Source organism: Cebus imitator, unplaced genomic scaffold (assembly GCF_001604975.1).
Source record: "Cebus imitator isolate Cc_AM_T3 unplaced genomic scaffold, Cebus_imitator-1.0 Scaffold204, whole genome shotgun sequence".
Classification (NCBI taxonomy): domain Eukaryota; kingdom Metazoa; phylum Chordata; class Mammalia; order Primates; family Cebidae; genus Cebus; species Cebus imitator.
The window spans coordinates 2,489,240-2,503,757 of record NW_016107519.1 but is presented as its reverse complement, the minus strand read 5'-3'; the positions used below and the strand labels follow the sequence as shown (position 1 = coordinate 2,503,757).

Genomic DNA, 14,518 nt, shown 5'->3' with positions numbered 1-14,518 from the left:
TTTAGGTCTGCTGCAGCAGAACTCATAAACTGCTTTTTGTTCCCAGGTGCTCTGTCCCAGGGATTTAGGGCTTTATGAGTTTCCATTATGATGCTGCCTTCTTTTTTTTCCTTTCAGAGCTGCCCTGCCCAGCAAGGAGGCAGCCTAGTCACTGTCTGCCTGTAGAGGCTTTGCTGAGCTGCTGTGGGCTCTGCCCAGCTGCCAAGTGAACTTCCCTGCAGTCCTGTTTATATGTGCATAGTTAGAACTGCCTCAGTAATGGTGGCCGCCTCTATTGAGGCAGAGTCTCTCTGTAGTGGCGGGTTGTCTTGGCAAGGGCGGGCTGCCCCTGCATTGGCTGACTACCTCTGTAGTGGCGGGCTGCCTCGGTAATGGCGGAAGCCCCTCCCCCACAGAGCTGGACTATCCCGGGTTCAGCTGTGCTTGCTGTGAAACTCTCAATCCAGAGAGTTTCTGATTGCTGTTCTTTTGTGGGGGTGGGACCAGCTGAGCCTGATCGCCTGGCTTCCTGCCTCAGAGCCTTTTTTTTTTTTAAGTTGGTGTTCCAGTCGCCTGTTGAAGAGGCTCCCGGGGGGTCTGTGTGTTTTCCCCTGCCGGAAGTCACTGCGCTGGCTTAAACAGTGGCACTGAGATTCGTGGCACTTTTTTTGCCCTGGAATCTACTGTCCTGGTTCTCTGCTCAGTCCCCTTTTTAAACAGACGAATGGGCGACTTCCTGTGGCTCCAATTGCCAGCCAAAAGGGCACCCGGACTGGTGTATTTTGTACGGAGAACTGCTGCTCCGGGGCTCTGACAAAGCAGCCGTGCGGGGCAAAGCAGCGGCGCCAGCCGGCACAGCCGCGCTGGCTGAAACAGCTGCACTGGCGACCTGTGGAGCTCCTCCGCCTGGGAATTGCCTTCTCTGTGGGCAATAAAAATGCGGCACCCACTCACCCTCTGCGTTTTCACTGGGATCTGCAATCCTGAGCTGTTCCTAAACGGCCATCTCGGATTGATCCCCCTAAATATTCTTGATCTTGGATTAGGCCGGGTGTAGTGGTGCTCATCTGTAATCCCAGCTACTTGGGAGGCTGAGGCAGGAGAACCTCTTAAACCTGGTAGGCAGAAGTTGCAGTGAGCCGAGACCAGGCCACTGCACTCTAGCCAGGGTGACACAGTGAGACTCCGTCTCAAAAAAAAAAAAAAAAAAAAAAAGGGCTATTCTTTCTTAGATATGATAGCAAAAGTACATGCAAAGAAAAAATAAATTATATATCATCAAAATTTTAAAATTTTGTGCTTCAAAGGGTAGTACAAAGAATGTAAAATGATGAGGCACAGAATGAGAGAAAATATTTGTAAATCATTTATATAATATTTAGTATCCAGAATATATACAGGATCCTTGTCATTTGTATGATAAACAAATTTTTAAGAATGGGCAAAAGATCCGAACAGACATTTCTCCAAAGAGACGGAAATGGATAATAAGCAGTTGAAAAGATGCTCAACATCTGTAGTCATCAGGGGAATGCAAATCAATACTACAATGAGATACCATTTCATACCCACTAGAATTGCTGTAATCAAAACAGGAACAGTAACAAGTATTGGTCAGGACATGGATGAATTGAAAACTTCATGCATTGCAGGTGGGATGTAAAATAGTGCAGCCACTTTGGAAAACAGTCTAGCTGTTCCTCCAAAAATTAAACATAGAGTTACTATATGACCCAGCAATACCATTCCTAGATACATGCCCAATACAATTGAACATATATATCCATGCCAAAACTTGTACACACATATTCATAGCGATGTTCATAAAAGTCAAAAAGTGGAAACAATCAAAAACATCCATAAACTAATGAATGAATAAGCAAAATGTTGTAGATGTATTATTTAGGCATAAAAAGTAATGAAATATTGATACATATTACTACATGGATGAACCTTGAAAACATTATGCTAAGTGAAAGAGACCAGACACAAAGGCCACATACTGTATAATTTCCCTAACATGAAATGTCCAGAATTGCCAAATCCATAGAGACAGATAATAGATTCACGGTTGCCAGGGACTGGTGAAAGGGAAGGGAGGCATGGAGACTGACTGCTAATGGGCCCCAGGTTTCTTTACGGATGATGAAAATGTTCTGGAATTACATATTGGGGGTGGTTGCACAAACTTGTGAGTATACTAGAAACCACTGAATGTGCACCTTGAAACGTTAAATTGTATGGTATGCAAACTATAGCTCAAAAACAAATAATTTTGTTGGTTTTTAAAATATGTAAATAATTTTTAAAGGTTATGAGAAGCCACATATATGTGGTATTATGCTGAGCAAAAAGATTAAGCTGAAAATTTCTTAGGAATTTGCTGGTACACTAAAAATGTACAGGCCTTAAAGAAAATATGTATTTGCTTTAAAGAAAATACATTTCTTGGATACTAGCAATATTACATTCCTTGGGTAATTAGCCCTCCTCCACTTCCCACTCCCCAAATTGCCCAAAATATTGACTTGATATGAATGATACTTCCAAGAATCCTTGCCAGATTCTCTAGTAATTATTAGATTTACAATATATGTATACGATAATTTCATTTCTCCCATGCTCTGTCCAAGTCAAAATTTAAAAGGAGATATGAATCTTGAAATTTTACATTTTTATTTGGGAAGGAAGAATTACAGTTTGGGGACCGGGTTGTCTTTGGTATGTCTGAAAAACAAAGAGAAGGTTGGAGGTTTTATCAGAAGGAGAAGTGTTATATATATAGTGCTCTTTGAGAAAGACCATGGAACCAGTGAGGTTCTGGGAAGCTGGCAAGCTCTAATTGGTAAGTGACTGTGGTGGGTAGAATTAGTCCTATATTTGCAGCAAGCTATCTCAGCAGCTGTAAATAAAATTGGCCTCAGGTTAAAGCAGGCTGTTTCAGCAGCCAGACTTGCAGAGAATTCCATTCTTTGAGCAACGTTATGTGTCCTGAGTGCTTCCCCACCACCCCACCCCGGCTTCTTGACTGTTTTGGTTGGGTATGACAAGAATGACTCAATTTGTATGATCAACTTTCACACTTGGTTTCACTTTACTTTGATATCTTTTTTTTCTGTCTTGCATTTTTTTCTCGACATTTCATTATGAAAATTTTCAAATGTGCAGCAAGGTTTAAAGAATTTCATGGTGAATGTTACTCCTGCTACCTAGATTCCACCACTAACCTTTTTTCTACATTTGCTTTATCATATACTTACCCATTTACCTACCTCTCAATCCATCTATCAATCCATCTTTTTTTTTTTTTTTTTTTTTTTTTTTTTAGAGACAGAGTCTCACTCTGTCCTCAGGTTGGAGTGCAGTGGCACAATCTCAGCTCATGCAACCTCTGCCTTTTGTGTTCAAGCAATTCTTGTGCCTCAGTCTTCTGAGTAGCTAGAATTACAGGCATGCAGCACTATGCCCTGCTAGTTTTTGTATTTTTCATAGAGACGTGGTCTTACCATGTTGGGCAAGCTGGTCTCAAACTCCACCCGTCTTGGCCTTCCAAGGTGCTGGAATTACAGGTGTGAGTCACTGTGCCCAGACTAAGCCATCCTACTTTATGTATTTTAAGCTAAATTACAGCTATTACACATTCCCTTAAATACCAGCATGCATATCAATTATACAGTTCAATATTTGCTTATAGTTCTTACTTTTGAGAGAAAATTTACAAAGCAGAAATCTCAAGTATTCAATTTGCTGAGTTTTCACAAATGCATACACCTGTGCTACTCAAACCCCTGCTAATATATAGAACATTTATCATCACCCCAGACAATTCTCATGTCCTTTTCCATTCAATTCCTACTCGCTACCCTCAAGAAGCAACCACAGTTCTGATGGTTTTCTACCACAGATTACTTTTGCCTGTTTGAGAACTTCGTATAAATGAAACAGTATATAATGTACTGCTTTATGTAAGGCTTCTTTCACTCAGCATAATTGGGATTCTTTTTTATGGCTGAATAGTACTTCACTGTCTAAGTGTGCCACATTTTGCTTGTCCGTTTTACTGATGGGTATCTGGTCTGTTACTGATTTTGGGGTATTACTAATAAAGCAGTGACAAAAGAAACGTTTAATTTGAAGAATGGAAATCTCCTCCAAATTACCAGGTCCAGAGAGGCGTGGGAGTGAAACAGCAGTCACATCTCTCTTACCTTCTTGGGCTAAGTAATCATGTCTTAAAACTTGCTTGCTATTGCCACCAGTAGCTATAAATTAATCACATTCTGGATACCATAATCCATACATTGTAGCCAATCACTAATCAACATTATTTTTGTAAACCAGTGTGAATTTCTTTTTTTTCGAGACAGAGTCTCACTCTGTCACCCAGGCTGGAGTTCAGTGGCACAATCTCTCCTCACTGCAACCTCCGCCTCCTGGGTTCAAGCGATTCTTCTACCTCAGCCTCCTGAGTAGCTGGGACTACAGGCACATACTAACACACTTGGCTGATTTTTGTATTTTTAGTAGAGACAGGGTTTCACCATATTGGCCAGGCTGGTCTCAAACTCCTGACCTCATGATCTGCCCGCCTTGGCCTCCCAAAGTACTGGGATTACAGGCATGAGCCACCATGCCTGGCCAACCAGTGAGAATTTCTGACAAATAGCTTTGTATCAGCCCACTCCGGCCCCCACTTTTTTTTTTTGCCTTTAAAAATCTGCTTGTAACAAAGGCTGAATGGAGCACCTGTACAAGGTTACATGAAGTATAAGTCTTCTGGGCAGCTGTCCTTATTTTGGCTCAAGTAAACTCTTTAGAATTATATTTTATGCCTCAGTTCCTTTCTTTAGGTTGACAGCTGCTGTGAACATTTGTATACAAACCATTTGTAGACATAGGTTTTCATTTCTCTTGAGTAAATATTTCTGAGTGGGTCATAAAAGGTACATGTTAATTTTATGAAACTGAAAGACTTTTCTCCCAAATTGTACCATTTTACACTCCCATCAGCAATGTATGAGTACTGTGGTTGCTCCATATCTTATGCTGACATTATGTGTTTTTGGTCTTTTTAATTTTAGACATTCTGTTGGGTGTGTGGTAGTTTCTGCCTTGCATTTTAATTGACTCTTGCATACCTTTCTTCTGCTCTTGATACTAAGCTCCAAAAATCAGGATAATCAATTGTACCCCCTCTAGTATGTTCTTTTAGTGTCATAGTTGTGAAATAAATGTGAAATGAGGGTAATAATGTTTTGATATCTAGCTTTGGGAATTTGATGTGAAAAAAATTGAGGCTATGAAAATATATATAGATAAATTTGACCAGAAATGTCATTAAATAGTTATACTTTATTGGAATTAAGAGTTATTTCTGGCGTGGCCAGAAATAATTAGCTAGGAGTACAGGCGCACGCCACCACTGGTGGCTCACACTAGTAATCCCAGCACTTTGGGAGCCCAAAGCTAGAGGATCATTTGAACTCAAGAGTTTGAGTCCAGCCTGGGCAACATATAGAGACCCTATCTTTACAAAATATTTAAAGCTTAGTTGGATGTGGTGGCATAAGCCTGTAGTACCAGCTACTCAGGAAGCTGAGGTGGGAGGATCACTTGTGCCAGAAAGGTCATGGCTACAGTAAGCTGTGATTGTGCCACTGCATTCCAGCCTGGGCAACAGAGCAAGACATGTAACAAAAAAAAAAATTATTTTTTATACCAAGAATTTATTTACATTGCCAATTTTTCCTAGGTACAAATGATGCAAAATGTGCACCTGGCTCCAGAGACAGATGAAGATGATCTTTATTCTGGATATAATGACTACAATCCAATCTGTGATATCGAGGTAACAAAAGCTAGTTGTTTTTTACATTGGTCTTTGTTAACCAGCTGGTTTAGGAAGATTGTGGATTTGAGAGTTCTACTTTATTATGCTTTAGATTAAGCTAATCCAAAAACCTAGGAAAGTGCTATTACAGAAGACTCTACTGACTTCTGCCAAAAATAATAATTGCAGCAGAAGGAAAGATCCTGAGATAGTTTACAAAAATGAATTAAGGTTAGGCTGGGTGTGGTGACTCACGCTGTAATCCCAGCACTTAGGGAGGCCGAGGTGGGCGGATCACCTGAGGTTGGGAGTTTGAGACCAGCCTGACCAACGTGGAGAAACCCCGTCTCTACTAAAAATATGAAAAATTTAGCCAGGTCTGGTGGCGCATACCTGTATCCCAGCTACTTGGGAGGCTGAGGCAGGAGAATCACTTGAACCCAGGAGGCGGAGGTTGTGGTAAGCCGAGATCGCACCATTGCACTCCAGCCTGGGCAACAAGAGTGAAACTGCGTCTCAAAACAAAAAACAATGACAAAAATGAAGTAAGGTGAATTATATACTTGTGTTCTTCAGCGCTCGCTGTCCAAATATGTAAAAGAGCACCTGAAAGTATATTTTTTTAATTGTACTTTAAGATCTGGGGTACATGTGCAGATATTGCAGGATTGTGCATAGGTACACACATGCCATGGTGGTTCGCTGTCTCCATCTCCCATCACCTACATCAGGCATTTCTCCCAGTGTTATCCCTCCCCAATTTCCCACCTCCAACAGACCCCAGTGTGTGACATTCCCCTCCCTGTGCCCATGTGTTCGCATTGTTCAGCACCCACCTGTGAGTGAGAACATGCAGTGTTTGGTTTACTGTTCTTGGTTCAGTTTGCTGAGAATCATGGTTTCCAGATTCATCCATGTCCCTACAAAGGACATGAACTCATCGTTTTTTATGGCTGCATAGTATTCTGTGGTGTATATGTACCACATTTTCTTTGACCAGGCTATCATTGATGGGCATTTGGGTTGGTTCCAGGTCTTTGCTATTGTAAACAGTGCCACAATGAACATACGTGTGCATGTATCTTTATAATAGAATGATTTGTAATCCTTTGGATATATACCCAGTAATGGGATTGCTGGATCAAATGGAATTTCTATTTCTAGATCCTTGATGAATCACCATACTGTCCCTGGGATGAAGCCTACTTGATCATGATGGATAAGCTTTTTGATGTGCTGTTGCATTCGGTTTGCCAGTGTGGTTTTTACATTGATGTTCATCATGGATATTGGCCTGAAGTTTTCTTTTTTAGTTGTGTCCCTGCCAGGTTTTGGTATCAGGATGATGTTGGTCTCATAAAATGAGTTAGGGAGGATTCCCTCTTTTTGTATTGTTTGGCATAGTTTCAGAAGGAATGGTACCAGCTCCTCTTTGTACATTTGGTGGAATTTGTCTGTGAACCTGTCTGGACCTGGACTTTTTTTGGTTGATAGGCTATTAATTGCTGCCTCAATTTCAGCCTTGTTATTGGTCTCTTCAGGGTTTCAGCTTCTTCCTGGTTTAGTCTTTGGAGGGTACAAGTGTCCAGGAATTTATCCATTTCTCCCAGATTTACTGGTTTATGTGCAGAGAGTTGTTTGTAGTAATCTCTGGTGGTAGTTTGTATTTCTGTGGAATTGGTGGTGATATCCCTTTGATTGTTTTTTATTGTATCTAGTCAATTCTTGTCTCTTTTCTTTTTTATTAGTCTGGCTAGTGGTCTATTTTGTTGATCTTTTCAAAAACCCAGCTCCTGAATTTATTGATTTCTTGACGGGTTTTTTTTTTGTGTGTCTCTACCTCCTTCAGTTCTGCTCTGATCTTAGTTATTTCTTGTCTTCTGCTAGCTTTTTTTGATCTTGCTCCTCTAGCCCTTTCAATTTTGATGATAGGGTGTTGATTTTAGATCTTTCCTCGCTTTTCATGTGGCATTTGTTGCTATACATTTCCCTTTAGACACCGCTTTAAATGTGTCCCAGAGATTGTGGTATGTTGTGTCTTTGTTTTCATTGGTTTCAAACAACATCTTTATTTCTGCCTTCATTTCATTGTTTATCCAGCCGTCATTCAGGAGCCAGTTGTTCAGTTTCCATGTAGTTGTGCAGATTTGAGTGAGTTTCTTAATCCTGAGTTCTAATTTGATTGCACTGTGGTCTGAGAGACTGTTTGTTACGATTTCCATTCTTTTGCATTTGCTGAGGAGTGATTTACTTCCAATTATTTGGTCAATTTTAAAGTAAGTATGATGTGGTGCTAAGAAGAATGTATATTCTGTTGATTTGGGGTGGAGAGTTCTTGTAGAAGTCTATTAGGTCCACTTGGTCCAGATCTGCATTCAAATCCTGGATATCCTTGTTGATTTTCTGTCTCATTGATCTAATATTGACAGTGAAGTGTTAAAGTCTCCTACTATTATCGTGTGCAAGTCTAAGTCTCTGTGTAGGCCGTTAAGAACTTGCTTTATGTATCTGGGTGCTCCTGTATTGGGTACATATATATTTAGAATAGTTAGCTCTTCTTGTTGCATTGATTCTTTTACCATTATATAATGCCCTTCTTTGTCTCTTTTGATCTTTGTTGGTTTAAAGTCTGTTTTATCAGAGACTAGGATGGCAACCCCTGCTTTTTTTTGCTCTCCATTTGCTTGGTAAATCTTCTTCCATCCCTTTATTTTAAGTCTATGTGTGTCTTTGCACATAAGATGGGTCTCCTGAATACAGCACACCGGTGGGTCTTGACTTTTTATCCAGTTTGCCAGTCTGTGTCTTTTGATTGGGGCATTTAGTCTGTTTACATTTAACGTTAATATTGTTATGTGTGAATTTGATCCTGCCATTTTGTTACTGACTGGTTGTTTTGCTCATCAGTTGATGCAGTTTCTTCATTGCGTCGTTGGTCTTTATCATTTGGTACATTTTTGCAGTGGCTGGTACTGGTTGTTCCTTTCTGTGTTTAGTGCTTCCTTCAGGAGCTCTTGTAAGGCAGGTCTGGTGGTGACAAAATCTCTCAGCAATTGCTTGTCCATAAAGGATTTTATTTCTCCTTCACTTATGAGGCCTAGTTTGGCTGGATATGAAATTCTGGGTTGAAAGTTCTTTTCTTTAAGGATGTTGAATGTTGGCCCCCTCTCTCTTCTGGCTTGTAGGGTTTCCACCAAGAGATCTGTTGTGATTCTGATGGGCTTCCCTTTGTGGGTGACCTGACCTTTCTTTCTGGCCGCCCTTAGCATTTTTTCCTTCATTTCAACCTTGGGGTTGCTCTTCTTGAGGAGTATCTTTGTGGTGTTCTCTCCTGGACTGTGGGTTGCAAAGGCCCTGGGAGAAGCACAGTATCTGAACTGGAGTGCTGAAGGGGTAAAGTCCCCGATTCTCAGGCCAGTTGTACTTCCCGGGTGGGGCAGTGCCCCACCCTGCCTCAGTTTGCCCTCCTTGGGCTACACCCAATGTCCAACCAGTCCCATTGAAATGAACCTGGTACCTCTGTTGGAAATTTGGAGATCACTCACCTTCTACATCTCTCTCACTGGGAACAGTGCTCCGGAGCTGTTCCTAATCAGCCATCTTGGCAGAAGTCTGAACACAAGTATTTAAAATTAAGGTTTTTTAAAAAAAATTCTGAAGTTGAAATGTCATGGGTTTTTTTCTTTTTTAATTTTTGTGAGTACATAGTAGGTGCATGTATTTATGGAGAATATGGGATATTTGATACGGGCATACAATGTGTAATAGTCACATAAGAGTACATAGGGTTTCTGTTACATCAAGCATTTATCCTTTGTGTTTCAAACAATCCAATTATATCCTGTTAGTTATTTTTAAATGTACCATTAAATTATTGACTATAGTCACCTTATTTTGCTACCAAATAGTATATCTTACGCATTCTTTTTTTTTTCTGTACCCGTTAACCATTAGCCATCCCCACCCCCCGCCCCTGCCACTACCCTTCTCAGTCTCTGAAATCATCCTACTATTCTCTATCTCCATGAGTTCAGTTGTTTTAATTTTTAGATCCCACAAATAAGTGAAAATATGTGAAGTTTGTCTTTCTGTGCCTGGCTTATTTCACTTAACAGAATGGCCTCCAGTTCCATCCATGTTGTTGCAAATGACAAAATCTCTTTCTTTTTTATGGCTGGATAGTTCTCCATTATATATATATATATATATATATATATATATATATATATGTACATTTTCTTTATCCATTTGTGTGTTAACAGACAGGTTGCTTCCAAATCTTGGCTATTGTGAATATTGCTGCAACAAACATGAGAGTACAGATACCTCTTTGATATACTATGGTATAGTTTGTATATTTATCCCTACCCACATCTCATGTTGAATTGTAATATCCAGCATTGGAGGTGAGACCTGTTGGGAGGTGATAGGATCGTGGGAGTGGATTTCTCATGAATGGTCTAGCATTGTCTTCTTGGTGCCATCCTCACCCCATGTGACGTGATTGTTCCCACTTTGCCTTCTGTCGTGAGTGAAAACTCCCTGAGGCCTCTGCAGAAACTGAGCAGATGCTGATGTCCTGCTTGTACAGCTTGCAGAACCACAAGCCAATCAAATCTCTTTTCTTTATAAATTACCTAGCTTCAGACATTCTTTGGTGAAAAAGTAACTGTGCTTTTTGCTATTTTAATTTCAAAAACCACAGTTACTTTTGGCAATGCAAGAATGGCCTGGTACATACTGATTTCCTTTCTTTTGGGCATATTTCTACAAGTGGGATTGTTGGATCATATGGTAGATCTATTTTTAGTTTTTTGATGAACCTCTAAACTGTTCTCCATAGTGGCTATACTAATTTACATTCTCACTAACAGTATATGAAGGTTCTCTTTTCTCCACATTCTCACCAGCATTTGTTATTGCCTGTCTTTTGGATAAAAGCCATTTTAACTGGAATGAGATGACGTCTCATTGTAGTTTTGATTTCCATTTCTCTGGTGGTCAGTGATGTTGAGCGCTTTTTCATATACATGTTTGCCATTTGTATGTCTTCTTTTGAGAAATAGCTATTCAGATCTTTTTCCCACTTTAAAATCAGATTATTAGATTTTTTTCCTGTAGAGTTGTTTGAGCACCTTACATTTTCTGGTTATTAATCTGTTGTCAGAAGGATAATTTATAAATATTTTCTCCCATTCTGTGGGTTTTCTCTTCACTTCATTGATTGTTTCCTTTGTTATGTAGAAGCTTTTTAACTTGATGTGATCTCATTTATTCATTTTTGCTTTGTTTGCCTGTGCTTGTGGGGTATTACTTGATAAATCTTTACCCAGTCCAGTGTCCTGGAGAGTTTCCCTAGTGTTTTCTTTTAGTAGTTTTATAGTTTGAGGTCTTAGATATCTAAGTCCTTAATCTATTTTGATTTAGTTTTACATATGGTAAGAGACAAGAGTCTAGTTTCATTCTTTTACAGGTGGATATTCAGTTTTCTCTTTTGTTTTCTCTTTTCTCCCAGTCTGCATTTATTGAAGAGACTGTCTTTTCCCTAATGCTTTTTTTCTGGCACCTTTGTCAAAAATGAGTTCATTGTAGATGTCTAGATTTGTTCCTGTGTCCTCTATTCTGTTCCATTAGTCTGTCTGTTTTTTTTTTCTTTTCTTTTCTTTTTTTGAGACAAAGTTTTGCTCTCGTTGCCCAAGCTGGAGTGCAGTAGTACGATCTTGGCTCATTGCAACCTCCGCCACCTGGGTTCAAGTGATTCTTCTGTCTCAGCCTCCCAAGTAGCAGAGATTACAGGCATGCGCCACCATGCTTGGCTAATTTTGTATTTTTAGTAGAGATGAGGTTTCTCCATGTTGGTCAGGCTGATCTCGAACTCCCAACCTTAGGTGATCTGCCTGCTGCGGTCTCCAAAGTACTGGGATTACAGGCATGAGCCACCAAGGCCAGCCAGTCTGTCTGTTTTTATGCCAGTATCATGCTGTTTTGGTTACTATAGCTCTGTAGTATAATTTGAAGTCCAATAATGCAATTCTTTCAGTTTTGTTCTTTTTGCTCAGGATAGCTTTAGCTATTCCAGGTCTTTTGTAGTTCCATGGAAGTATTTGGATGTTTTCTTCTGTTTCTGTGAAGAATGACATTGGTATTTTGATAGGTATTGCAATAAATCTGTAAATTACTTTGGGTAGTATGGACATTTTAACAATATTAGTTTTTCCAGTCTATGAACATGAAACATCTTTCCATTTTCTTGTGTCCTCTTAAATTTCTTCTACCAATGTTTGATAGTTTTTACTGTAGAGATCTTTCACTTCTTTGGTTAATTCCTAAATATTTAATTTTATTTGTAGATATTGTAAATGGGATTACTTTCATGATTTATTTTCCAGATTGTTTACTTTTGGCATATGGAAATACTACTGATTTTGTGTGTTGATTTTGTATCCTGCAACTTTATTGAATTTATCAGTTCTAAAAGTTTTTTGATGGTTTTTTTTAGGTTTTTCCAAATATAAGATCGTATCATCTACAAAGTAGGGTAATTTGACTTCTTTCTTTCTGGTTTGGATGCCCTTTATTTATTTTTCTTGTCTGATTGCTCTAGCTAGGACTTCCAATACTATGTTGAATATTAGTGGTGACAGTGGCCATTCTTGTCATGTTCCAGATCTTAGAGGAAAGGCTTTCTCAGGTTTTGTTTTCCATTCAGTATAGTAGCTGTGAGTCTGTTATATGACTTTTTTTATGTTGAGGTGTGTTCCTTCTATACAGAGTTTTTTTTTAGGGTTTTTAATGAAGGGATGTTAAATTTTATCTAATGCTTTTTCAGCATCAGTTGAAATGATCATATGGTTTTTGTTCTTCATTCTGTTGACATGATGTGTCACATTGATTCATTTGCATATGTCAAACAATCCTTGCATCCCTGGGCTAAATCCCACTTGGTCATGATGAATGATCTTTCTAATATATTGTTGAATTTTATTTGCTAGTATTTTGTTGAAGATTTTTACATCAATGTTCATCAGGGATGTTGGTCTATAATTTTCTTTCTTCTATGCATCTTTGTCAGGTTTTGGTATCAGGGTAATACTGGTCTTATAGAATGAGTTTGGAAGTATTTCCTCTTTCTCTGTTTTTTTGGAGTAATTTGAGTAGGATTAATATTAGTTCTTTTTTAAATGTCTGGTAAAATTCAGCCGTAAAGCCATGAGGTCCCAAGCTTTTCTTTGCTGGGAGATGTCTTCTTATGACTTCAGTCTTGTTACTTCTTATCGGTCTGTTCAGGTTTTGGATTTCTTCATGGTTCAATCTTGGTAGGTTGTATATGTCTGGGAATTTATCTTTTCTTCTAGGTTTTTCAATTTATTGGTGTATTGTTGCTCATAGTAGCCTCTAATGATCCTTCAAATTTCTGGGTTGGTTTTTTGTTTGTTTGTTTGTTTTTGAGACAGTTTTGCTCTTGTTGCTCAGGCTGGAGTGACATGGCACAGTCACAGCTCATTGCAACCTCTGCCTCTGAGGTTCAAGTGATTCTCCTGCCTCAGCCTCCTGAGTAGCTGAGATTACAGGTGTGCACCACCACACCCAGCTAATTTTGTATTTTTAGTAGAGACAGTTTCACCATGTTGATTAGGCTGGTCTCCAATTGCTGACCTCAAATGATCTGCCTGTCTGAGCCTCCCAAAAGTGCTGAGATTAGAGGTGTGTGACTCTGCACCCAGCCAGTCCTTCAAATTTACAGCAAGGGATAGTTGTAATGTCCCTTTTTTATCTCTGAATTTACTTATTTGGGTCTTCTCTCTTTTTTTTTTTTTTTTTTTTTTTTTTTTTTTTTTTTTTTTTTTTTTTTTTTTTTTTTTGCTAATGGTTTGTCAATTTTATCTTTTCACAAAACCAACTTTCTGTTTTGTTGATTTTTTTGGTATTGTTTTCTTTGATTCAATTTCATTTATTCTGCTCTGATCTTTATTTTTTCCTTTTACTAACTTTGGTTTGTTGTTGCTTTTCTAGTTCTTTGAGATGTATCATTAGGTTGTTTATTTGAAGCTTTTCTTCTTTTGTGATGTAAGCACTTATAACTATAAACTTTCCTCTTAATAGTGCTTACACTGTATCCCATAGCTTTTGGTGAAGCCAGCCAGGCTTGTGTCTTTCCCGTAAGTCAGTGAGTTCCCCTGGGCTCTGGGTGGGTCCAGAGATGCTGTCTGGGAGCAGGGCCTGGAGTCAGAATCCTTAGAAGTTTCCTTGGTGCTCTATTCTGCTGCTGCTGAGCTGGCACTGAAACCACAAGACAAAGTCCTTCCCACTCTTTCCACCCTTTTCCCCAGGCAGCAGATTCTCTCCCTGTGTCTATCACAACAGACCCGCAGAGAGTACTGCCAGGGTATTGCCAATGTTCACTGAAGGCCCAAGGGCTCTTTCTTCAGGTTGTGATGAATTCTGCCAGGCCTGGGACTCACCCTTCAAGGCAGTGGGCTTCTCTCTGGTTCAGGGTAGGTCCAGAAATGCTATCCAAGAGCCAAAGCCTGGAATCAGGGATCCTAAGAACTCACTTGATGCTCTGACTCACTGTGGCTGAGCTGGTACCTAAGTTGCAAGACAAAGTCTCCTTTATTCTCCCTCTTCTCAAACAGAAGCATTCCTCCTTGTAGCCACCACAACTGTGAATGTGCTCGGTCACAGCTGAAACCAGTACATCTCAGAGTC

General features: G+C 39.5%; 1 protein-coding gene across 1 annotated transcript in view; it reads left to right on the top strand.

Moving 5' to 3' along the window:
* The window catches only part of IFT88 (intraflagellar transport 88), a 126,391-nt gene that overhangs the window by 7,099 nt on the left and 104,774 nt on the right, over positions 1 to 14,518 (top strand). The window contains exon 2 of the mRNA XM_017548183.2: positions 5,732 to 5,827. Coding sequence (XP_017403672.2) covers positions 5,738 to 5,827 — 90 coding nt within the window. The 5' untranslated portion in view covers positions 5,732 to 5,737. The remainder of the gene's footprint in view (positions 1 to 5,731; positions 5,828 to 14,518) is intronic.